At 64.0% G+C, this 25,073-nt stretch overlaps 2 protein-coding genes across 2 annotated transcripts in view; both read left to right on the forward strand.

Annotated features, from left to right (window-relative positions):
- Positions 1 to 1,783: 1,783 nt before the first annotated feature.
- On the forward strand, positions 1,784 to 17,534 carry MAP7D1 (MAP7 domain containing 1). Its single transcript, XM_074161850.1, is given in 19 exon segments — positions 1,784 to 1,856; positions 1,859 to 1,960; positions 8,646 to 9,317; positions 9,462 to 9,530; positions 10,261 to 10,424; positions 10,741 to 10,855; positions 12,508 to 12,618; positions 14,111 to 14,233; positions 14,374 to 14,516; positions 14,638 to 14,771; positions 14,869 to 15,128; positions 15,206 to 15,389; positions 15,457 to 15,616; positions 15,894 to 15,998; positions 16,124 to 16,177; positions 16,289 to 16,346; positions 16,436 to 16,553; positions 16,628 to 16,833; positions 16,918 to 17,534. Coding segments are annotated over 19 exon segments (2,862 nt in total). The 3' UTR covers positions 16,929 to 17,534.
- A 649-nt stretch (positions 17,535 to 18,183) lies between these two features.
- THRAP3 (thyroid hormone receptor associated protein 3) overlaps positions 18,184 to 25,073 on the forward strand; it is a 31,187-nt gene continuing 24,297 nt past the window's right edge. Inside the window, exons 1-2 of the mRNA XM_074162073.1 lie at positions 18,184 to 18,239; positions 23,215 to 23,280. The gene's annotated coding sequence lies outside the window, so the exon portion shown is untranslated. The remainder of the gene's footprint in view (positions 18,240 to 23,214; positions 23,281 to 25,073) is intronic.

Below are 25,073 nucleotides of genomic sequence, written 5' to 3' on the forward strand. Positions count from 1 at the left end.
GGCTGGCCCCGTGGTGGGGAGATGGACGCCGGGTACCGCTGGACCCGGTGCCAGGCTGTCCTGGAGCCCTGAGATGCTTGTCTGCTCTGGGTGATGCTGTGCTGGGCCCCCTGCTCGCCCCACCAGGACCCACAGGGCCATGGCCTCGCCGGGCAAAGGGGCTTTGGAAGCCACCCACTGGCACCCTCAGAGCTGGTCACGGGGCGGCCCCAGCCCTGCTCTGCCAGGTCCCTTGTGTGCCATGGAAACGAGGGGTGTGGGGCTGCCACAGCCCCCTCAGAGTCTGAGCCATGCAGACGTGCAAGCAGGGCTGTTCCCCTTCCCTGTCCTGGGGCGTCCCCTGTCTTTGTGGGTTCACTGGGACACGCACCAGCACCACGTGCACTCCTGTCCCCTGCCATCCCCCCCCCGGGGCTGCACAGCTCCTGGAGCCTTGGCTTGGCCACGCAGCATTCCCCGGCAGGGAGTCAGCCGGCGGGTGAGGCTGCCGGGAGTTTCGGGGAAGCCTCTGCTCCGGCTGAGCCGGGCAAGCAGCTGGCAGGCGGTGGGGCCGGGGGCCAGGGGCTGCAGGAAGGCGACAGCTCAGCCACAGCGTGGGGCTCTGGGGCATTTGGGGTGGTTTGAGGTGGTTTGGGGTGTACAGCCACCCTGCAGCGGCACAGAGCGGGGCCGCCCCGTCTGCTGGGGAGCCCTCCTGTCCGCTCCCTGTCCCTTGAGTCAGAGGAACCCGCTTCCGGAGGACAGGGCTGGGATTTCGGGAAACCTGTTTGCCTGGTAGGCGAGGGAGGATGGGTGGCAGATCTCCTGGCCCTGAAGTGATGTCATCCCCAAAACAGGCATCTCTGATGGGCGCTGCCTGCAGAAAACTGTATCTGTTCATCAGCACGTCCCCATGAACCCAGAGACAGGCACAACACCGGGGTCCTCCGGTCAGGCTGGCCATGCAGTGGATGGGCACGTGTCCCTTGCTCCTGCTGGGCCTGCAAAGCCCTAAGCCGTGCTTTCCCCCGGGCTGCTGCTGCCTACGTGTCCCCTGCCCTCAGATGTCCTGCCACAGTGGGACCAGGTGGTCCTGGCCCACCCCTGCTTCTTGCAAGGCCAAGAGGAGTTTCACCCCCGTGTGGGGCTGAGCCGAGGCCTCTGCTCCTGTCCGGGGAGCGGGGGAGGCCTCTCGTTATCTGCACGTTATCGAGGCAGGGTGGGATGTGCGGCGGCAAAGCCCTCGCCCCCGGGAGCGGGGGGCGGCTGCTGGCAGTGACTAAGGCTCACGTGCGACGGGTGGGTGGTGGGGGAAGCAGCTTCAAGGCCTCGCGAGCAGCCAAGGTGGGATCTGGGACGGGAAATTGATGTCTCTTTGGGGTGTTGATCTGAGTGGTGCTGGCCGTGGGTCTGGCCACGGGGGATTCGGGGGGTGTCTGCTGCAGGGGCAGCGCTTTGCAGGTGACCAGAGCATCGTAAAATGTAGGGAGTGGGAAGGGTGGGCGCAAGTCCCAAAATGTGGGAGAAGAGGGGCTGGAGACGGGTCAGTGCCCGAGCAAGGCTGGGTGATGCTGGGCAGTGCGGGACGAGCAGCAGGGCAGGCCTGAGGCCGGAGTGATGGACGCGGGGTCCCAGCCCCGGCTGCGGGAGGGCGGCCAAGACCCCGAGGTGGGAGGCCTGGGGAGAGGCGCGGGGCCGGGCGGGGGCTGCGGGGCCGCGTTTGGGCCGGGGGGGAGGCGATCCCGGGCAGAGCATCCCCGGCCTGCCCGCTCCCCCCCAGCCCGGGGCCGCGGGGCCGGGCGGGATGCGCGGCCGGGGCCGGGGCGGGGAGCGCCGTGCGTCCTCCCCCGCCGGGCCGGGGGGAGCGGGGCGGCGCGGCTCGGCACGGCACGGCTCGGCCAGCCCTCTGCGCCTCCCCGCCACGCCATGGAGAGGAGCCGCGCCGGGCGGGAGCCGCAGCCCCAGCCCCAGCCGGCCCAGGGTAAGGCTCCGCGGCGGGGACCGGCCCCGGCACCGGCTCCGGCACCGGCGGGCGCCCAGGCCCCTTCCCGTACGGCGGGGCCGCGCCGGAGCCGGGGTGCAGGATGCGGCCATGGGGGAGGCGGGAGCCGGGCGTAGGGGAGCGGGGTTCGGCCGTGGGGGGAGCGGGACCCCGCCGTGGGGATGCGGGACCCGGCCGTGGGCGATGCCGGCGGGGATGCCGCGGCGGCCGGGCCCGGGGGATGCGGCGGGGCCGCCCGCGGAGCCGCTCGGGCGGCAGAGGTGGGGCGGGGGCCCGGGGAGGCGGTGGAGGAGCCGGGGGGACGCGCTGCCGGGGCCGGGGGGGGGTGGTTCTTCCCAGGAGGGACAAAGCCCCGGCACGGCCCCTCCATCTTGGGGTGGGACGGAGCCGCGCAGCCCCCGGCCCCGCCGCCGCCGCCGGAGGGTGCGGGGGAACTGCCCTTGGGGAGCCCTCTCGGGGGCGGCCCCGCCATGGCCGGGGGGGGGTCCGGGGCGGCGGCGCTTGCCCTTGCGCTGCTTCTTCCCCGCCAGCCGCTGGGCGATGCCGGCCTGGCCCCGAGCCCCCCCCCCCCCGCCAAGCGCCGCTGCCGGGGGTTCCGGCGGGCAGGGCCCCGCTGCCGCATGCGGTGCCGGGTCCCGGCGCGGCGGGGGCGGCGGCGGGGCCGGGGACACCCCCGGTTGTGCCGGGGTCACGGCCCGTCCCGCTGCCGGCCGCCTCGGCCGAGGGGCGAGCGGAGGTGGGGGCCGGCGGGTGGAGGGGTGCAGGCGTTGCCCCCCCGTCGTGGGGACTTGGGGGGGGGAGGGATGTCCCAGCCCGGCCGGTCCCGGCGCTGCCCCGGGATGAACTCTGCCGTCGGTTCCCGGCTCGGCAAACCGGGGCGGGCGGCGGCCGGCGGGGCCGAGCCGCGGGTTTGTTTTGGCTCTTCCCCGCAGGGCTCCAGCCAAGCGCTCGGCGCGGGGCTGTGACTAAGCAGGGCTCGGCGGAGCCGCTTCCCACCGATGGAGGAAGAGGAGAGGCAGTTCCCCTCCCCCGTCCCCCGTCCCCCCCCCCCGGCCCCGGTGCCCGCCGTCCGCCGTGATTCACCGCCAGGGCCCGGGGAGGGATGGCCGCCCCGCTGCCGGCAACGCCGAGGTGCCGCTTGCCCTTCACCGGCAGCTCCCGAACAAACCGGCCGCGCTGCCCGAGCGGCGCGTCCTGCGCTGCGGACATATTGTCTGTGTCCCGCTCGCCGCCTCCGCAGCCTTCCCGCTCGGCTGGGCCCCGGTGCCCGGGGAGGGGGCTGCCCGCTCCCGGCCACGCTGGCCTCCCCTGCGGCCGGCCGGGCCCCCCGCGCCCCCCAGGCTCTTGGATTCCCCGGTGTGGGGAGACATTTGCTGCTCCATGGGGAGCAGAGGACCGCAGCAGGGGAGCGTGGGTGGCTCTGCAGCACGTCCTGCTCCGGGTGCATCCCCAATCCTTCTCAGTTGGGAGACTCCCATGGCCAGGCAGCCCAGGCAGCTCCCCATCTTGCTGCCCAGCATGGGTCAGAGCCCCCGGTCCCCTCGGTGTGCCGTGTCCTGGCTGCCATCGGGGCCAGGGTTGCACTCCAGGGAGCAGGACCCACCATGGTGTGGAGGAGCCGGTGGCACTAGGGAGGCAGAAGCCCATGGAGGGCAGATGGGGCAAGATTCGGCCCTGCAGAGCCACCTGGGTGGGATGCTGCCCCATGGGTGGGCAGAGGGACAAGGACCAAGGCAGAGAGCAGGCAAGGGTTTGTTCTTATCTGGGTTTCTCCCAGCTTCTCCAGCCCTTCTCCCTCCTGCACGGCGGAGAGGGAGGGTGCAGGGCGCGCTGGGTGCCAGCCAGCGCCTGTGTTTGGGAGCAGGCAGCTCGGGAGCTCTCCCAGCGCAGGGATGCCAGCAGAGCTGCTGCTGCGAAACCATCAGAGCAACGTGACGCGACGTGCGGAGTGATGATGTGACAGTCCCGTGGTGCCATGTCCAAAATAGTTAGCGCAGCTCTTGCTGGTCGGAGGGCTCCGAGCAGGGACAGAACAGGCAGCCGGCCGGGAGCGGAGCCGGATCCTGCACGGCCCCAGCCCTGGTAGGTGCCCGCATCCGCGTTGTCAGGCTCAGGGTCCATTTTTTTGGAGGTGCTGAGCCCCGGCTCCCTGAGAGGCTGGATCCCAGCAGGTGCGGAGCCCCGTGCCCTGCCTTCAAGCCAGGCTTCTGTTTTCCCAGTGTGATGCTAGCAGACAGGTTTTTGGGAGCGTGGCTGGGCCGGCTGCCCTCGGCACTGGTGGCTCCGCACGGGTCGCCCCAAGGACGAGGGCACCTCTTGTCACCGCTGCCCAGATGGATGGCAGGCAGGTGCTGCCTACCCCTGCCCTCGCGCTGTGTGGGGCTGTGCCGTGACCGCAGCCAAACAGAGAGTTTGCTGTGGGGGTGCCGGGGTGGTGCAGTGGCTCAGGCTCTTTCCTCCGCGTGTATTTTAAACCCTGGAAACCCCCCCGGCTCTGGCCCCTCTCTGGCCACGAGATCCCATCTCCCAAGTTCCTCTTGTTGCTCTTTGGCTTGGCACGTCACCACCGGCCGGGTGCGGAGCCTCAGGAGTTCGGCGGCCTCTGCCGGGGGCCAGCGCTGTTCCCCCATGGCTGCCCCCACGCCCCCCTGTCTTGCTGCCTTGCTGGGGTATAGACCCCGGGAAGGGGGGCTGATCCTCTGTGCTGGGGGGGGCTGAACAGTGCAGCCCCCTCCCAAAGCAGCCCTGCCAGGAGTGGGCGCAAAGGCAGCATGGCCCCAGAGGGTGGGCAATGCCTTGCTGTGCCCATTCCTCCTGCCTGGCACCCACCGCGGGCATCCGGCTGTGCCCTCCCGGCTGCGCTGCTGCCTGCCCCCCTCCTGCCCTGCTGTGGCCTGGCCCTGGAGGCCGTCCCCGAAGCGGGGCTGCGGGCAGCGCGTGGGGCACCCTGGGACGATGCCTGACCTGCCCCGACGCTGCCGGCTGCATTTCGCTGGCTCCGAGCCGATGGGGAGAGGAGCCAGCCTCGGGCTACAGCACCCGTGCTGCCCGGGGCCAGGCTCCGGGTGGCTGTGGGGAGCAGCACCACGGGATCCCCCCTAACAGGGGACAGGGGTATCATTGCCATCGGTGGCTGCCAGAGTGGCACTGGCCACCCGTGGGGCTGCTGGGGGTTTGTGTATCGCCTGCGTCTCCATGCCCATGCATGTGAGCCAGGGTGAGGGTGTGCGTCAGTGCTGCACCCATGGCCAGGACATGCCGGGGCTGTGCCGGGGCTGCTTGCTCACTGTCCCTGTCATCCAGGTGTCAGGGGTGCTGCAGCGCGGGGGAATCCCAGGAGCAGGGTGGGACCGGGCAGGGTTCAGCTGTGAAGCACATCTGAGACGTGGCGAGGTGGGGTGGGACTGGGGGCAGTGCCGGGGCTCCGAGCACCCCCAGGGCTTTGAGCACCCCACGGCACTCCTGTGCTCCCCGCAGCACTGCGGGGGCCTCGGGCAGCTGCTCTCCCTGCCAGACATCAGCACCCACAGCACAATCCCGGCCTCGGGGCCGCAGCTGCTTCCCCGCTCAGCACCGGGACCTGTTGGCGACAAGGAGAGGCCCTGGGGACCCATCTCTCCCCGTCCTCTGGCACTGCCATTGAGGTGGGGGGAGGCAGCCGCACCAGGAAGGACCCGAGGGTGCACTGGATGTGTGGGTGTCCCCTTGGGGAGCAGCCCTGCAGAGCCAGCAGTGGCTCTTGGGGTTGGGGTTCCCCTTGGGACCTCATCCCTGAGCATCACAGGGACTTGTGCAATGGCCAGGGTGGCAGGGGACTGCTGGCTGGGTGCTGTGACACCAGCCCCTTCGGGTGGCTTTGCAGCAGCCACTGATCGGCTCTGCTGCACCCGCCAGCCCTGCTCTCCTCTCCTCCCGGGGTGGGCCATGTGCGATGCCCCCAGCCCCGGGTGGGGACGGCACGCGGAGCAGCCCGTGGTGGGTCCCGGCCGAGCCACAGAGCGGGGACGTGAGGATATGGCAGACGGGGGGGAGCTGAGGTTAAAGCGTGGTGGGTGCCCCCCCCCCGCCCTCGTGGGAAGTGCCCTGCGGGGATGCGCGGTGGACGGTTAACGAGGGCTGCTAGCCTTCCGACTGGAGCGCCCCGCGGGGCCGCGATGTGCTCTCGCTTCATGGCACCGGGGAATTTGCCTCTGCCTGGCTGAGCATCCCCAGCCATGTGCTGGCCAGGGAGCAGCGCCGCACTGGGCAGGGCCGGGCTGGAGGTGCTGGTGGTGCTCGGTGGCATGGGCGCTGGTGCCACATGGACCCACCAGAGGAGCTGGGGTGGGCTGGGTGACACGGTGTCGAGGAGCAGCACCTTGCCCTGTGGCCACGGCCAGTGGCTGGGCACCATGCTGTCCCAGTGCCAGCAGTGGGGCCAGGGTGGTGCAGGCTCGCTCAGGCTGGGGGCTGCAGGGGAGCCGTGCCTGCATGTCTGGGGGGCCAGGGAGCTAATCCCCTGCGGAATGCCCGGGCTGGGGGAGAGGGGACGCCCGCGCCGCCTGGGCGCAGGCAGCGTTGGGTTTCAGGGCAGCTGCTGCGCTGGAGCAGCGACAGGGACAGATGGCGGCAGGGCTGGCCCCAGCCATGCACGGGGGTTTTGGCCGTGCCCAGCGGCTCTGCGCTGGCCACGGGTGCTGCTGTTCCTCTGGCCGGCAGGGTGGGACGGACCCTGCCCAGGGCTGTGTCTGGGGCTCCATGCCTGGTGGCATGGGATGGCAAGGAGGCACCTGCCATCCTCCGGCACTGCTCCCCATGTGTCCGGGGCTGCAGGAGGTTTTCCATCTGCTCGGGGGTGTCAGCCTGGCCTTGAAGCTTTTGCTCAGGTGATGGCTGTGCAGGCAGCACCCGGTTGTGCCACCGCAGTCATCCCTGTGGGTCACCCCTCCCTGCTGGGACATGCACGATGCCACTGTGGGTATTGTCCTCAGGGCTGGCACCTGCAGGGGCACCAAGCCCCTCTGCCTGTGGGTGCCAATCTGGGCCAGCCTTGGGGGGATGGGGTGGGGGACATCCCTGGCTGCAGCCCTGGCACCTTCCTGGCCACACATCAGACGATGGCCGCCTTGCAGGGTGCAGCGATGGGGATGAGGGATGTGCAGGATCGGGGCCAGGGGACGGGCCGGCTTCCTGCGGCAGAAAATACCCGGAAAGCTGCATGGGTCTGCGGGGGGGCCAGGGCTGGCTGTGTCCCCCGCGGAGCCCCGGAGGGTGGACCCTGCTGGCACAAGCCCTGTCCCGCTGTGGGGCTGCAGCGGGACCCCCAGCCCCTCCCCAGGCAGGCGGGTGCTGCTGTGGGTGCTGCACCCCAGTGTGGGTGCTGGGGGTCCATGAGACCTGGGGTGCACCCATGCCCATGGCACAGGGGGGGCTGGTGGTGCCTTCCCTGGGGCTGCCCCAGGGCTGGGCCGGCTCCGGCGTGGGGTGGAGGAGCGGCGCCGGCCCGTGTTTGCAGAGCCCACACTTTGCCCCTCGCCGAAGATTGTGGAGAGCTCTGCAAACACGGCCGAGCGCCGTGCATGACATCACCCGCGGCAAGAGCCGCTCGCCGGGGCCAGTGAGTGCTGGCTGCTGGTGTCCGTGCCGTGCCACGCTGCCGGAGCTTGGGACACGCCAGCGGTGCCGGAGCAGGGTGCCCACGGCCCCCAGGCGGGTTGGGCATCATTCTCGGGCAGGAGTGACAGCGCTGCCCGCTGCATGGGGTCAGGGCTGTGATCCCGGCACGTGCCCAAAGGTGCATTGGCAAAGGGCTGGTTAATGGGGGCCGGGGGGGCAATCACCACTGCTGGTCACCACGGGTGGTCCTGGTCCTGGCACATTGGCTTTTGCCCAGGGGACATGCTGTGGCTTTGCAGGGCAGCTGGCATCACCTCTCCATCCCCAGTACTGGGGCGTGCAGAGGGTGCCCCTGGGGTCCCCAGCTCCCCTGGGGATGGCCGGGACGGGGGTGGCAATTCCCGGGGCTGCTCCCTGTGAGGGGCACAAAGCAGGCAGTGTGCCCCCCGCCTGCCCCATGGCGGGGCAGCGAGTGGCCGGGCCCTATGCGGGGAGGGGGCTCTTTGCTGGCGGCGGTGGCCTCATGTGCATTCCTGGGCCATGAGTTCATGGCTGCTCACGGGCCCGGCCGTGGCACGGCGCGGCGCTGGGGGACATGGGCCGGAGCGGTGACGTCAGGCCACGGGGCCCGCGCCCATCCTGCCTCCGGCTCTGCCGCCAGCGCCGGCGGAAGCCGCCCCGCATCCTCCAGGGAGAGCAGCGGGGAAGCGTGTGGGTCCCATGCCGGTGTGGGGGTCTCCATCCCCGCATCCCCCTGTGGCGGGGCCGGGGCGGCAGCTGTCGGGGGAAGAAGGGTGGCTTTGTGGCAGCAGTGCCTGGCAGAGCCCCGGCCGGTCCCTCTGTGCATTGTGCACCCGGTGCCTGGCACCCAGCGTGGGGCGGCATGGGCGCCCCCCGAGATGGGGGCAGCAGCAGGGGGTCCCACTGCCTTCGCTTGGGGGACATGGGGACTGTCCCCAGCCCCTGCGGCCAGGGACGGCCTTGCTACCGAGGGCTGTGTTTGGGGGGATGGGGCTGCCCTGGGCTCCTCTATTGAGTGACCTTTTGCTCTGCTCTGCTTGTGTTGCAGGGAAGCCACCATCCCTGATGGGAGACAGCGTTGTCCCCCCCACCTCGCCACTCCCCTCACCTGGGGATGCCCTCCAGGGAGAGCGCACCCCCCTGCAGCGGGACCGACCTGTCCCTCCAGCCGTCGTCCCCTCTGGACAGCCCGTCTTGCCCGTCCCTCCAGCTGTCACCCCCTCCGAAAAGACCATCTCACCCGTCCCTGCAGCTGTGACCCCCCCCAGGCAGCCTGTCTGCCCCCCAGCTGTGATGGCCCCCCCCGAGAGCAGCACCCCGCAGCGTGACCGACCCATCCCTCCACCCACAACGCCACCAGGACAGCCTGTCTCCCCCATCCCTGCAGCTGTGGCCCCCTCGGCAGAGAGTGTCCCCCCCTGGTGTGACCGGTCCCCACCTGGGCCCCCCAGGCCACCTGCGATGGAGCATCCCAAAGAAGAGGCATCGCCCCACGCCGCTGGCCAGGCCATCCCCACTGCTGCTGCCCCTTGCCCGGCAGAGACGCTGCCCCACGGGAGTGACCCCCCAGCCCCTGCTGCCAGTGAAGGGGCCCCCTCCGATGCCAAAAGCCCCCCGGGTGGCACAGCCGGGCCCTCAAAGGACGTGCTGCCCCGGAGTGACCGCCCGGCCCCAGCTGCAGCCTCGCCAGCTCCTGCCACCAGCCCCAGGCCCAAGCAAGGTGGGTGCCCAGGGGATCGGGGGGGCTCTGGGGATGCTGGCACCCTGCAGGCGCTGCTCGATGCCTCCATGCCCAGTTGGTGCCAGCACAGCAGTGGGGCTGGGGGGGGTCGGGTGCTGCTCTGACGGTGTCTCCCCAACGCAGATGCCCAGAAAGCCCAGGCGAGGCACAAGCAGGCGAAGGAGCGGCGCGAGGAGCGGGCCAAGTACCTGGGTACGGGGCAGGGGGACAGTGGGGACAGGGTGGGACGTGGGGCTGGTGAATCCCCAGGAGCCCCCGGGCACGCGCCGGGAGGGAAAGTGGATGGTGGGGGGGGAGGCAGGAGCTAAGGAGCTTTGCTGGGTCACGGGCAATCCCATTAGCAGCGATGAGCTGAGCCTGGGCAGGAGCTGCTGTGCCAGCGGCTCTGTCCCCCCCTGGCACGCTGCTGCCCCCCCGGCACACTGCTGCGCCCACTGCCGTGCTCTCCCGGCTACCCCACACGGTCCGGGTGCCCCCCGGCTGCATGGGTGCTCCCCCTGTCTGTGTGGCTGCCACCAGCCCGGTGCCCAGCTCTCTCCCGCACGCAGGCAGCAGCAGGCAGCAGCAGGCAGCAGCAGGCAGCCCCGCAGCGGCTTGGGGCGGAGGGCAAGCGGGGCCCCTGCACCGCGCATGGGGCCTCCTCGTCCCCGCGCTCTTTCCACCCTCATTCCCCCATTGTTCGCCGGCGCGGCGCGGCTCGGCGGGCTCCCGGCCTCCCTTTTGTCCTCGCCCAAACCCCTCCCTTGCCGGCCGGCCGCGATGCCGCCTGCCCCGCGCGCCCGGGGAGCCCAGCAGCGTGCCCTGGCCGCAGCCAGCCCTCGGCCCCGCACCACCGGCACGGGCATGCATCCCGACTGCGGGGCTCGCCGGGACCAGGGCTGTGCCTCGGGTGCGACCCCGCTGCCCTGGTTCCCTCCGGCAGCTGCCAAGCGGGTGCTGTGGCTGGAGAAGGAGGAGAAGGCCCGGCTGCTGCGGGAGAAGCAGCTGGAGGAGCGCCGCAAGCGCCTGGAGGAGCAGCGGCTGAAGGCAGAGAAGCGCCGCGCCATCCTGGAGGAGCGGCAGAGGCAGAAGCTGGAGAAGAACAAGGTGGGGACGGGGGATTGCAGACGCAGTGGGGGGTGCCGGGGTGGCACACCAGGAACGCGCTCCCTGGGGAGACCCTCTAGCTCCAGCAGCTCTTGGGGAGCTGCTCACCATGCCCGTCCTCTGCGGTGCACATCCTTCATGGTGCAGAGCCTCTGTGGTGCCCAGCTCCTTGGGCACTTATGCCCTGGCCAGGGTGGGCATCGCTGCCCTGTCCCCCTCCAACCATCCCCATTGCTGCGGTGCCCTCATGCCGGGCAGCTCCCACCGGTCCCAGCCCCGTTCTCCCAGGCTCACCCCATCCCTCTCCCTCGGGCAGGAGCGCTACGAGGCGGCGATCCAGCGATCGGCCAAGAAGACGTGGGCAGAGATCCGGCAGCAGCGGTGGTCCTGGGCTGGGGCCCTGCACCACGGCTCTCCCGCGCACAAGGACGGTGAGTGCCGGGCTGGGTGAGAACACCTGGAGCCCCATGGCTCTGCCGGCAGCGGGGGCGGCTGGGCACAGCTCTGCGGTGCTCTGTGCAGGGAGGACGAGACCCCCCAAACCCGGCTCGGCCCCGCACTGCTGTGGGGTCAGGCTGCCATCATCCCGGGCTGTGCCGGGGCCAGATGGGGTCCCTTGGATTTACCCCACTCCTGTGGCACTGTGTCCCTCAGGCCGGGTGTAAGCTGGAGGCTGTGTGTCACGGTCACTGTTCTGCACAGGGGACGCGCTTGTTGGCAGCCCTGGCTGTCCATGGGGACACCACGGCCATGGTGCCCAGGTCTCTGGCAGCTGGGCAGGGGTTGTGGAGCCAGGCAAGGCTGTTGCCATCTCTCGTTGGAGTCTGTGCTGCGGCGTGTCCACTTGTCCCCCAGCTGGGTGGGGGCAGCACTTGGCTCCTCCAGCCCCAACATGGGGGTGACTGTGGCTGTGTGTGCTCCTGGGTGTGCGTGGCCATGCTGTGCCTCGCCGTGCTGTGCCCCTGCAGCGGCGGCTGGAGACTCAGCTGTGCCCACCGCCTGAGCAGGAGCACTGAGCCCAGCTGGCCCCTCTCCTCGGGGGCTCCTCGGGGACACCCCACGGGGTTTGGCAGTGGGGCTGGGTGTGTGGAGGTCTCCCCTGTCCCCTGACCGCTGAGGGGACAGGGCTGCACCAGCAGGCGCTGGCACTGCCTGGTGTGTCTGATGGCATAGAGGGAAGCATGATGCCCCTGGGGCTCATCTGTCCCACTTGTGCCATGGGGCAGCTGTGTCAGCCCCGGCTGTGCCTGGCTGGGTTGTGTGTACGGGCGTTGTGTGCCGGGCTGTGTGTACCGGCACCATGTACCTGTTGGGGCTGTGTGTACCGGTGTTGTGTGCCCAGCTGTGTGGCACCATGTGTGTATAGGGACACCATGTGCGTATGGGCACCATGTGCCCGGCAGTGGCTTGTGGCACATTTCGGGACAGACCCGTGTTTCTGCGGTGCAGCACCCGGCAGGGTCCAGCAAGAGGACACCTTCCCCTGCAACTTCCCACGAGGGACGCGCTGCCGGCGCTGCCGCTGGCAGTCTCGCTTGCCTATCTCCTGGCTGCCGCCTCTGCCGGCAGCAGCCTCCCCATGCCATTCTCTTTGGAGGAGCCTGGGCAGGACAGAGGGGTCCTGGCACCCCATCGAGGTGCTGCCGGCCACCAGCACCCTCCTGGCACTGCTGTAGGGACCCGATACCGGTGTGAGCATTGTCCTGTGTCCGGACCTGTTGCCCCTGACCTGTTCCCCAAGGCTGGCCGCTTGTCCGGTGCTGCCGAGGTCCTTGGCCACCCAGTTCCCAGGACTGCTTTTGGGGGGGACAAGCATGGGAGGGCCCGGGACCCGCCCTGGCTCCCCAAGGATGAGATCCCTGCATGATCCCAGCATGACCCCCTGGGGCTCAGGCACCGTGCCGTGACGGATGCCAGTGCCATGTGTCATGTGCTCGGACACCAGCATCTCCTGGTCCCAGTCTCCGTGTCGCATCCTCCCGCTCCTGCCCCAGTGCCCCGGCGCGGCCATGCATGCTGCATGTGGGGGGGCCCAGCCCCAGCCCCGGGACCTTAATGTCCTTGTGTCTTTTCCCTCCTCCAGGTGCGAGCCGGTGCTCGGTGTCCGCTGTAAACCTCCCCAAACACGTCGACTCTATAATCAACAAGCGGCTCTCCAAATCCTCCGCCACCCTCTGGAACTCTCCCAGTAGAAGTAAGAGCCCTTTGCATTTGCCCCAGCGCAGGGGGCACAGCCCGGCCCCCGCCCAGCGCTGGGGACCCCCGAGGCCAGGGTCCCCCGTCCCCAGGCCCTGCCTTGCAGCATGGTGCCCGCGGAGAGAGGAGAAGCCGTTAGCTGTTTGCGGGAGGAGGCTGGAGCCGGCCGGCGGCTCCATGAGGCTGTGTGCAGGCCGGGAGGAGGAGGAGGAGGAGCAGCTGGGTGGTGGCAGCCCCGTGGGACGCCACAACCAGGACAGGGAGCTCTAGTTCCCTGCCCCAGGGCAGCTCCGGTGGGTGCAGATGCAGCCGCAGAGCGGGTGCAGCCTGTCACCAGACCCTCCTCAGGGCTGGGCATGGTGCTGGTGCCCACCGCCATGACGCCTGTCCCCATGGGCACCCGGGGCTGGGTGCCACAGAGCGCTGCGGGCACAGTGCTGCGTCGGGTGCTGCGAGGTCGTCCTGGCCCCGGGCAAGCTGCCCGAGGCTGCTGGCCGCGCCGGAGGGAGGGATGCATCCAGCGCCGGGGCTGCTGTTGTGTTTCGGGGTTGCCTGGCGATGGGTACGCGCCTTTCCCAGCCGGGTATAAATAGCCGGAGCAGCTGACACAGGCGGCTGCAGGCAATGATGACGCAGGAGGCTCCTGCCAGCCCCACACTGGGGGCTCAGCCTGGGGAGAGGCACCCAGGGGCTCTGGGCATTGCCCGGGTGGGAGCAGCATCTCCCTGGGCCGGTGCCGGACCCAGCACCCTGTCCCCCCTGCTGCTCCCATGGCTCTGTTTTATCCCCTCTCGGCAGTGTGGGCTGTTCCTGGCCTGACCTGGTGGAGGGGGGCTGAGGGGCTCTGTCTCTGCGGGTGCTTCCCGTGCGCCTGCGGGGTGTTCAGTGCCAGCGACGTGCACTGGAGGGCAGCCAGTGGCATCACCGTGCCCAGCTGAGCCGGCAGCGTGGCTGGGGACTGAGGTTCTTGGGGTGCCATGAGCCTGGCCTGGCTCCTGCACAAGCCCGGTGACTTTGGCACAGCTCCCTCGGGGTGAAGGCACGCTGCGGTGGCCACACCAGGACAGGGGCACGGGGAGGGTGCACAGCGGTGCTGGACACGAGGAGGGGGCCGGGATGGAAGGGGCTGCTGCCAGCAGGACTGCACCCTGGTGCTGCGGGTGCTGCTGGCTGTGGGTGCACCGCAGCTGAGGTGTCCGCCGGGCATGGGAACAGTGTTGTCATCGTGCCACAGTGCCGTCCCATGGGTGCCTGGCTGCCCGCCTGTGCCTGCACCCACACAACCCTTTGTCCTGCCTTGGCCAGTCATGAGGGCACTGGGGAGCCCTCCCCAGCGCGGCTGAGCTCCGGGCACTCCCGGGGCCACACACATGCCCCGGCCTCACCACGACCCCACGGCTGCTCCCCCCGGCAGGCGGCCACAGGGCTGGGGGCCGGGGCTGGTGCCTGGGGGCACGGGGGAGTGCTAAAGAGCCCCTCTCCCTCCCCAGACCGGAGCTTGCAGCTGAGCCCCTGGGAGAGCAGCATCGTGGACCGGCTGATGACGCCCACCCTGTCCTTCCTGGCACGCAGCCGGAGCGCCGTGACGCTGGCTGGGAATGGCAAGGAGCAGGGTGAGCACCCGGGGGGGCACGGGGCCACACGGGCCCTGGCACAGGCAGGGGACTGGGACGAGGGAGCCTGAAGCCAGCGGAGAGCTGGTGCTGGTGTCATGCCGGCTCTGTCCTGATGGTATGGTCCCTCATACCCCCAGTGCCCGTGTGCCCCCGCTCGGCCTCTGCCAGCCCCCTCAGCCCCTGCCACAACCACCGCCTGCAGCACCGCTGCTGGGACAGGCGGAAGGGGACCACCAGCAGCCCCGATGTGACACCGCGCCGCAGGACTGAGTCCTCGCCTGTGAGTGCCACCTCCTGCGGGGACCCCTTGGTGCCAGCATGGCCGTGGGGCACAGCATGGCTCCCAGCTGAGCTGAGCACCCATTGCTGATGGTGTCTCTGTCTTTCCCTGGCCGGAGCAGAAGAAGAAGGAGAAGAAGGAGAAGGAGAGGGAGAACGCCAAGGAGCGCAGCGCCCTGTCCCGCGAGCGCAGCCTCAAGAAGCGGCAGTCACTGCCGGCGGCACAGCCCCGGCTCCTGCCCGCAGCCGATAGCAGGTAGGGACTCGCCGCCATGGTGGGGTCCCTAGCCCCTGCCCCACCACCATGGGGGCTGCCCCAGCCCCACTAATGCCATCTCTCACTCCATTTGCAGCCCTGGCCCCAAGAACCGTCCCTTATCCCCTGCCACCCCTAAAGCCCGTCCGGCGTCCCCCAGCCCAGCCCATGGCTCCCCCCACAAGCCGCCCCTGCCCCGCAGCGCCCACTCCTCTCCCAAGGTGCGGGCCAGGGCCCGGGAGGAGCGGGGGGAGCAGGAGGGCCAGGCAAAGGCACGCGAGAAGAAGGAGGAGGAGCGGGGCCCGGCCCTCCAGACCCTCCCTGAGCCCCCCAAGGTGCCCACAGAGCCAACAACAGGTGGGTATGGAGTGACTGGGGTAAGTGGTGGGGCTGGGGGGAGTGGGAGCAGCACTGACACTACGTGCACCCCACAGCTCCCACAGCCCCTGTGGCCCCTGCAGCCCCTGGCCCCGCACCATCCACCCCCCCAGGCAGACCCCCAGCCGGCACCACGGACCGGGAGGAGGCTGCCCGGCTGCTGTCGGAGAAGCGGCGCCAGGCCCGCGAGCAGCGGGAGCGCGAGGAGCGGGAGCGCCGGGAGCAGGAGGAGCAGGAGAGGTGGGTGCTGCCCCCCCCCGGGACCTGGCCCTAGCCCCCAACTTTGCTGAGGGCCCCCTCCCCGCAGGCGGCTGCAGGAGGAGCGGGCGCAGCAGGCAGCGGAGGAGCAGACCCGCAGGGAGGCCATGGCGCGGCGGCAGGAGGAGGAACGGCGGCAACAGGAGGAGCGTGAGGCCCAGGAGAAGGCACGGGCCGAGCGGGAGGAGATGGAGCGGCTGCAGAGACAGGTCTGGGGTGTCAGGGTGTGCGGGCAAGGGGCTGCAGGGGAGGCTGTGTGGAGGAAGAGGTGGGATGGGCGATGAAGGCAGGGGTGGAGGGGAGAGGCAGGGATGCTCTCCTGTGGTCCCCCCCTCAGCGGGATGCAGGGGTAGGTCCAGCCCAGCCCCTCAATGCTCAGGGTGGTGGGAGGGGACGTGGGGCAGGGCTGTGCTGAGCCACCCGGGCAGCCTGTCCCCGCTGTCCCTGTCCTGTCTCATCCATCCCTGCCGCCCCGCTGTGCTGCAGAGGGAAGAGGCTGAGGCCAGGGCACGCGAAGAGGCTGAGCGGCAGCGCCTGGAGCGGGAGAAGCATTTCCAGCGCGAGGAGCAGGAGCGGCTGGAGAGGAAGAAGGTGAGGGCTGGGGGCACCCCTGGGCACGTGTCACAGTGCGGGGGGCCCCTGCAAGGGGTCCTGCCCAGCACCCAGGGCAGGTCCCGCTGGCGAGGGCCATGCATGAGCCCCTCTCTGCCCCACAGCGCCTGGAGGAGATCATGAAGAGGACACGCAAGTCAGACACAGCAGATGCCAAGGTGGGTGCCTGTCCCCTGTGCCCCCCTGCCTGGGGACATGGGGCATGCTGCAGAGCCCTCCCAGCCCTGCCCAGAGCTGCCACTGCCCCTCACAGCTCTCCTCTCTTGCAGAAGAAGGAGAACAAGAAGGCGATGAATGGGAAAGCGGCCGAGCAGGAGGATGTCCCAGGTACGTGGCTCCTTCCCCATCCTGCTCCACCCCCCAGCCATGCTCCTGCCTGGTGCCATGGCTGAGGGGGGCTCTGCCAACATCCCCAGGCCGCGAGAAGCGTACAGGGCCGATGCCGAAGGAGGAGGAACTCCCTGAGACGGAGACGTTGAGCACGGGGACTCCGGGGGGGCCGAAGGGCCTGGCAGGCGAGGGGCTGCAGCCAAGGTGAGCGCGGGGGTGGCTGGGGGGGCCGGGGGGTGGCGGGGCCCTGGCTGACCCCCAGCCCTCCTGCCCCACAGCTCCCCAGCCAAGGAGGTGGCATCCCCGGCGTCCCTGGTGAATGGCATACAGCCCAGCAAGCACGAGAATGGCTTCTCGGGCACGGAGGGGTCGCAGGAGCTGCTGGAGCTCTCCCACCACGGCACCAGCCCTGGCAGCATCATCCCCTTTGGCGACAAGGAGCCTTTCCTCAAGCAGGCTGTGGTCAAGCCCCCCCAGGTGACAGGTGAGAGATGGGGGGCTGTGCGGGGGGCCGGGGTGGTGCCATGGCTGCCCCGGTCTCACCGCCGCACCCTCCCTCCGCCCACAGAGGTGCTGTGAGGGCCAGGCCCTGGCAGACGTCCCCGTGGGGCCACCGCACACGTCCTGACTCCGGACGCCCGCGCAAAACCGTAGCTGTTGTTGGAAGAAAAACCTCGCTGCTCCCCCCTGCCTGCCCGGCCCGGCCCTGCCACAGGGGGCCCGGGTGCTGTGGGACCCCGGCGAGGCGGCCGCCAGCCCCCTGGGGGGACACCTGGTTTCTCTCTTCGTTCTTGTTTTTATTTCGTTTTTTTAAATATGCACCTTATCAGACTGACACCCCCACCCTAGCAGCCTGCCAGAGCCGCCCCAGACGTGTGGTATAATAATGTAGTTATTTAACTTGCTGGGTACAATGTATGTGAATACTGTAAATAGAGCTCGGCCAGACAGCGGGGACGCCTGCCTGGCCGGGCCCTGCGCGGGGCGGGAGGGTTCGGGGCTGCCCGGGGCTCGCAGCCCGGCCGGGGGGAGGCCGCTCCCCGTCCCCACATCCCCACGCATGTCTGTGTGCGCGCTGGGTGCCCCCAGAGCCCACACCCGGCGCCACGCTGCTCTCCGTGCCGTTGTGACAGTGTTATGCATCCAGACAACCTTTACGAACAATAAAAGTGGACAACTGCCCTTGCCTCGCCTCGCTGTGTCCCCGGGGACGGGAACCGTGCTGCCTGCGGGCAGGCGGCCGTGCCTCAGTGCTTGGCAGGGCTGGCAGCAGCGGGCAGACTTACCCCCGTTTACTGCCCGAGAGCAGCACCCTCCCCGGCTGGGCCTCCCCGCCGGGCCCTCGGGAGGTGGGAAAAACCAGGCAGCCCCCGCCAGGCGCGGAGAGCCCGGGGCTACCGGCTCCTGAAGGCCGCGGCCTAGCACCGCCTGCGCCCGGGCGGGAAGGGCCAGCCGCCCACACACAGCCGCAGGCTGCCGGCGGGCGAGTGAACTACCGGCTGCTCCACGCCCTCGCTCCGGAGGGAGCCGGGCGGGGCGGAAGGAGGCTCAGCCCACACCGGAGAGGGCGACCCACGCCACCCATATCGCCCCGCCGCCATTTCCCCGTCGGGCCCTGCCGAAGCCCCGCCCCTCCACGCCGGAAGCCACGCCCTCTCCGTGGCGCCAGGGGCGGGCACGGAGGAGGCGGAAATGATGTAAGCTCCCACGTGAGACCCGCTGGGAACTGTAGTCCGCCTGGTGCTGCCAGCCAATGAGCGCGGCGGGGGGGCGGACTGCGTCTCCCGGCAGGCCCCACGAGCGGGCAGCGGGCGAGCGCCAAGCGGAAGTGCGTGAGGAGGAGGTGGAGGCGCCTGGCTGCTGAGGAGGCCGCGGGCGGAGCGGCGTCCGGTGAGTGCGGGTAGGCCCGGCTAGGCCCGGCGGGGCCCAGTCCTGCGCCACCGGGCTCTTCCCTTCCCCTTCCCTCCTCCCACCTCGCACTGAGGGCCCTCCGTGGCCGTGCCGCCCGCCCCGCCCGGGATTTGCCCACCCCACCCTCTCACCCTGAGCCTCAGCGCGGCGCTGCCCCCCCACCGGCGGCCGCCACGTGCCGGGCGCGGCCCCGTGACCCCCCTGGGCGGGCTTGGATGAGGCACGGGGCGCTCCCGGGGCCCGGCCCGAGCGGGGTCTCAAGGCTGGGCCGGGCTCGGCCTCCCGCCGCCGCCTCGCGTCCCCGCGGCCGGTTGGGGCCGGCCTGGGCCTGTCCCTGGAGGCTGCCCTGGACCCGCCTCGGCCCGGGCCTGTCCCCGGGGGCTCATCCCCCTGTCCTTCCCCAGCCCGTTCCTGGGGATTCCCGTTCACCGCCTGGGCCTCTGGGCCCTATCCCCAGAGATTGCTTCCCCTACTTTGGGCCTTCGGCCCGTCCCCAGGAGTTTCCTCCCTTCGCCGGTGTCACAGGCTGTGCCCGGGGTCCCCGCATGCTCGCCGCGGCACGGGAGGCGCTGCCTGTATTACTGGAGGAGGCGGTCGGGGCCGCTGGGCCCGCGGGGCTGGGGGGAGTGGCAGCTTCAGGGGTAGCATCTTGTCCGGGCCGCAGCCGTGACCCCGTGAGCTGGGGTTGGACCCCTGGGAGTGTGTAGCTCTCACAAGGCTCACACCCCGGCACTCAGCAGCGTGTGCTTCTCGGTGCAGGAGGATGGATTTGTTCACTCGAATTCCCCGCTCTGCATCTTCTTGTCTAAAAGAGAAGTTTGGTAGAACCTCAGATGATGCGGTGGAATGGGCTTTGCAGTGGCACAGAGGCACGTGTCAGCCCTGAATCTTCATTTTCACCAGGCTGACGAGGGCTTGTTTCCCTAACTCTTGTTCTGGGGAGATTAATGTGTTTGAGGTTTCTATAAATGCGTTTCAAAGTCTCCACAAGGTAATTGTCACTGTAATTGCCTCTTGAATGGCTTTCTGACTGCATTTATGTGCCAGAAGGTGACGCGATAAGTTTTGAATAAGCAGTAGTCCATGTAGCAGCCTTGGAGGGCGCAGGTTCACTTCTGTTTCTGTGTGTGAGAACTCCATGGACGTGGAGTGGGTGGTGGTGTGCGTGCAACGGCATCTCCTCAGGACTAGCTGGAGGTGGGGTTCATTCAAAAAACTCGTTCTTTTTTTTTTTTTTTTAAAGTGTACAGTGATGTGTCAGATGCTGTGGCATAAGAACAGATTTATTCATTGAAATAATGTGTAAAACAGTTTGGAAAATGTTATAGGTTGTCTTAAAGCTGCTGGGAGGAAGGAGAGGAGCCTTTATCCGCTGCTTCTGCGGGAGAGTCAGCACAGAGTGCCTGTGTAAGAGGCTGCAGGGTCACATCAGCCAATGGACATTTTCAGGATGCTCTTTCCTAGGAGCACAGACAATTAAATCATCCAGTTACTCTTGGCAAAGGACTCTTGCAGTATTCCTTCCCGCTAGTAGCGAAGGCAGATAGTTATGTCAATGTTTACGGTAAGGCCAATGCAATGTTTTAGGTATTTTTAATGTGCCTTTTGTGTGGACGCTGCCCTCAAATGCTGTGGCTGAAAAGGAGAGCTGTTCTTTGGGTTTGTATTGCATAACCCGATTTCCATTCCTTTAAAAAAGATATATTTTGAAGCTTAGCCTCTCGGGTTGCCTTTAAGGGACTGTATTGTAGAGACAGAAAAATATAAGTATTTAGACACAATAGTGCCTTCTCCTGGAGCGTTTAGTAGTTTGTTCGTATACTCGCTCTGGCACGTTGCAGGTGCCTGGCCCAGAGTGGGGAAATGGCTGACTTTGTGAACTGCATTATTAGTTACACAATCTAACAGCAGGTAAGAAGATAAAATAAGGCAGTTATTTTAGAGAGCTGTCTAAAATGCATGTTCTTGTGACATAGGGTCCTCTGTAGAGTCTGGGGCCTTATGGTTATGTCTAAATTTTCTTTGGAACCTGCTATATATTTCTGTTTCACATCCTTCCTACTGTGAATTAGTTGTTCCTGCTCTAGCAGGAACAGGGAGGGGCATGTATGAAAAGTCAATTTTAAGAGTTATCTCTGAAATCCTTGAGAAGCTGACATTACTGGCTAAAACTGCTGCTCCCGAGGCAGTAACTCCAGCAGATAGGCCTTAGTGTCTTTTCAAAACTGGTGGTGATTACCCGTGAAAGTGCGTGATCTGTAACCCGTGGGATCTGAGGGCAGGGAGGTTGCAGAGGGATGGGCTGGCTGCAGCGTTGCACCGTTCCCTGGCCCAGGGGAAGGAGGAAGTGTGTCCCTGCCCTGCAGCGTGTCCGTACGGACGCGTGTCGGATGAATCCATGCCCATGTTCTCTGTGTAGTTCTTTGTCTGCAGAAGTCGTGCCTGTGTTTCTACTGAGTTGTGCTGTGGCGTCTTCCTGCTTTTTTCCTTCCTTGTTAATTCCATGGCTCCCTGCGAGCTCTGTGTCTCTGGAAAACACGGTTCTGCTCTTCCTGCTGTCTGGGAGGGGCTTTCCCCGTGTGCTGGGATTTCAGCACAGCCGTGTGCCCCTCACCTTAACTTCTTAACTTCTAAGTCTGTTTTCACGAAAGTAAAGTTTTGCCATGTGTATTGTAAACTAACTGGCTGTTCCGCTATTAGGGTTATGGTAATATAATTTAGCTCTCTGCTGGTTTTTCCAGCTTATTTAAGCCAGGAAGCTTTGTGAACTATTTAAGAAAATAGTCATTTGGGTCAAACCAGGCTTGTGCCTTGTGGGTTCCCGGGGAGGTGTTTGAGATTGGCGTGCTGCAGAAAAGCTGCTGAGCACCTTCTAACGTGGTTGGTGCTGTTAGAAAACAAAAGCATTATGTATGTAAAGCACCAGGGTATAAAGTAGGTGGCAATCCATGCAAGTCAGCAGATTTTTTTTTTTTTTTTATCTGCTCCCACTTTCTCTACTGTAAAAAAAATCTTGTTTTGGGAGGCCTACTGAGCTGGAGTGGTTAAGTCTGAGGATGCTTTTCATTCTAAAACCGTGGTGTTCCCTTTGTAGCTGTATCACTAGATCCCTGAAAGAATAGTGCAGTTTTGCCAGAAACTTGATTATTTGTGTTTTTTAACTCACTTGGCTTTGTCTTTGCAAAATGACAGTTTGCCGTGTTGGAACTTGTTAATTGTTTAAGGAGCTACATAGCCCTTGAACTTTTTTCCATATCTGGAAAAGTTTACAATATACTGAGCTGTGTTTAATGGCAGTGTGTGCCAGTACAATGCCGGGGGTTTGGGCTGTATGGTTTCCTCGGAATTACGATGGTACAGAGAGTTCCTCGGTGTGGCGGGATTCCTGCTGTATATTTACCCATATAGTTTAGGCCACAGGCATCAAAAGAAAGGAATAGTGTTCACTGCAAAAGCTGTTCTGGCTTCTTGGGGAGCTTGTGCAGGGTGATCCCATGAGGCTGTGGAAAGAGCTAAAGGGAGGCACTGGGATTGCACTGGTTTTCCTTGTGCTCGGCGCAGCTCTAATTTGTGCTTTGAACTGACCCCTGTTCGGCTCAGACAGACTGTTCAGCAAACACTCTGGGAGCGCAGGGCTGCTGGGCAGGGCTGGGAGCATGGTTAGAACTGCTCTGTGGGTTTCTGTAATGGGTCCCACCATGAGGAGGAGGTGTTAGATTTAGCCCAAGAGCTCGGTTTGTCCCCTGTGTTCCTGCTGGAGTCACGCCAGAGCCGTGCTTGGGAACAAGTAGGTGCCATTTTGTTTCTGCGTGCCAGGCTGGCTCTGTAGGACCGGAGTCTCCCTCACCATGAAGGAAAATATCCTTCCCCTCTTCCCAGTGAAATACAGAGCATTAGCAGAGGCTAAATGATGGAGGTGTAGTCACTGCTATTAGGTTTGGGAAAGTTAAGAGTTCCTGCTTAATTTAGCTTTATCATGTCAGGGCTATGAATAGTGAAACCATGGGATTAGATTTCATGCCAGCTGAGAACTGTGTTTGCGCTGTTCCCCTCCATGGTAACCGGAAGCTGTCGTGGCATTAAAAGAAAATAATGGCCCACAGAGATGACACCCAGCCTCCCTGTGGGAACCCTGGGGCGCTGGGTCCTGGCGGGGGGTGGTGGTGGTTGTAGTTTCCTACCAGAGAAAGAGTTTTCTGTCCGTGCCCTTTTCTTCCTGTCACATGTGAAAATACTTTGTACGTTCTGCCCTGTTGTACGTGAGCAAGGCCTCTCTGCAAAGCCCTGCTCATCGTTGCTGCTGCTGTGATACAAGAGCAAATGGACTGCTCATAATTTCAGCTCCAAACTCGTCATCCAGCCATTTTTAGCCTGTCATGATTTACAGTGTAAGGTAGCTGTACAAACCCCAAAAAAGCCCCTGCTGTCATGCCAGGGGGGCTGTAGCTCACACAGCTCCCGAGCCTATGTCCTGCATTTCACTTCTACCTTCGGCTGGGTGGAGGAGGAAAGGAAAGCTTGGCAAGTAACCCCGTGGGTTTCCCTGCTCTAGGAGCACAAAAGATCATGGGTTGGGGGGCGTTGGGGGTGTTACACTGAAATTATGTTCTCAAGGGAATTAGCTCAGTATTAGCGGTGGTAACTTGTACCTTACCAGAGGGCTGTCCACATGACATCTTGTGGGGGTTGTGTACCTGCTTATTTCAGGCCCTGTGTATCTGTGTAAATTATTGCAGTTAATTGCTCCTACAGGGCTGGGGATGAGATGGGTTTCCCGAGTTAAGTATCTGTGTGTGCACTGTCTGATTAGATTAAGTACTTCTGGCAGCCTTTTTTTTACTGGGAAACGGTGCTGGGATGAATGGCTAAACTCAATCCTTTCCTGTGCTTGTAAGATGTGAGGATTTGCTAGTATCTTGATTGTGTTAAATTTGATTTTCCCTTTTTTACTTAGGTGAGAGCTCAATCGCTTCTAATAAAGCAGTATTCAGAAACATAATTGATGGGAGACTTATACAAGGTATGTAAACACAGTACTGAAAATTATCTGTTCGTATAAGCTTATTCCATACGTACAAGATTTCTGTGGAGAAGCATTTACACGTTTTGTAGCCGTGCAGAGTGTAGGGATAGCCTGGTCTGATGCCTTGTGCTTACAATACAACTCCCTGATTTTTTATTTTTTTTTAAAGACCTTTTAATGTTATACGAAGTCATGGAAATCCTTTTCCTTGTTTTCCCCTGAGGTAACAAGATTCAAGTTAAGGTAGACAGAAATCAAATGCTGGCTTGAGGATAAACACATGAGTGGTTTTACTTCTTGCAGCTTATACCTGAAATTTGCTGGAGCTTGTGTTTTCATAGATTAAATGTGTGAAGGGTAGTAATCCTTCAGGACAGGTTCAGTTTGACTGTAACTGTACTGTGTAGTTCAAAAGATGTTCAAAGGATATTCCAAAGAGCCCCAGATCCTATTGTTTTTTACATTATTTGCTATTTCTTTGGAAGCATAACTTCCACATTTTTGTAGTGCGTTGTTGTCCCTGTAAGGAAGGAAATCCCGGTGTGCAGAGTCTGCTGGGTTCCAGCCTGCAGTGACCTGGCAGGGCTGAAAACTTCACTGGAGGTCACTGGTTGTTTTTCCATCACTGCATGGGGAGTAGCACAATAACTTCAGTTATGCCCAAGTTTGAACTCTTTTGGTTACTGATTTGTGAATAGTTTTCTTCTGTAAAGTAAATTGGATCATTTCTTGCTTCTCTTGGGTGTTCTGAAATTCCAGGCACAAGGATTCGCAGCCCTCCAACAGTTTTACAGTTTTGACAGGGGTTCAGTTCCCATCCAAAAATGGCTCAAAATAGTGGTGCTGTGCTGTGAGGGAGCTGTTAGTTTTGAGAAAGATCTCATTTTTCTGCTTGTCTGTTCCCAGGTTGAAGCTGATGAAATAGGTTTTCTCTCTTTTCTTTTTTTCTCTTTTTTTTTTTTTAAGGATGTTTGTTTTTCTTCCATGTTTAACAGAAAACCCAGCTGCCTGACTTGTGTAACGAAAACATCGAGGTTTCTAATCAGCTTTTTCTTGGATTTTTTTTTTTTTTAGCTCCCTGTCACTAAACTGTTTGAATAACAACGTAAGACTTTTTAAGCTTAACGATATATGAAATACCTTTTAGCCAAGTAACTGGTGCCAGAATTAAAGTGACCAATTAGTGTTTATAGTGGTGAAATTATTTCGAAAGGGATTGTGCAGCGCTGCAATCTGCAGAATCAGTTCTTTTTGGAAGAACCTGTAAATAGTGTCCCAGCCATTCTATAGAACCTGCATCTAAATTATCTGAATTCAGGGCTGGAGCTCAATATTAAACTTCCTTAGGGATTAGTTCAATTGTGTGAAAACCCAAACATGCTTAAAGGAAAATCTAAATTTTGAAAGTATATAGGCTAGAGAGAAATGGGAACTGCTGTTGACAAACTAATGCTTCTCTTGCCATGGCAGAATAATCTGAACTTTTTTTCCCCTGAAGTATGTTTTGCATTAAAGTAGAACACACTGGTTTGGTTTTGGGTTTTTTGTTGTTTTGGTTTTTAGCAGTGTTGTCCAGGAAAATTTTTGTTGGGGAGGTTGGTAGGTGTAGTGGCAGGCTTTAGTTTAACTTGTGTCATTAATCTCCTGAAAACATACACTGGATACTTGATCTAGGAAGAGGACTTGTTCTGCTTTTTGTTACCCTAATGAAATTTGAACTGGAGGATTAGAAATAGCATTTTAATGTGCAGTCCACCAGGCTGGCAGCAGGAGCTGTGCAGGTGGCTCTC

This window comes from Numenius arquata, chromosome 21 (assembly GCF_964106895.1).
Source record: "Numenius arquata chromosome 21, bNumArq3.hap1.1, whole genome shotgun sequence".
In the NCBI taxonomy this organism is placed as follows: domain Eukaryota; kingdom Metazoa; phylum Chordata; class Aves; order Charadriiformes; family Scolopacidae; genus Numenius; species Numenius arquata.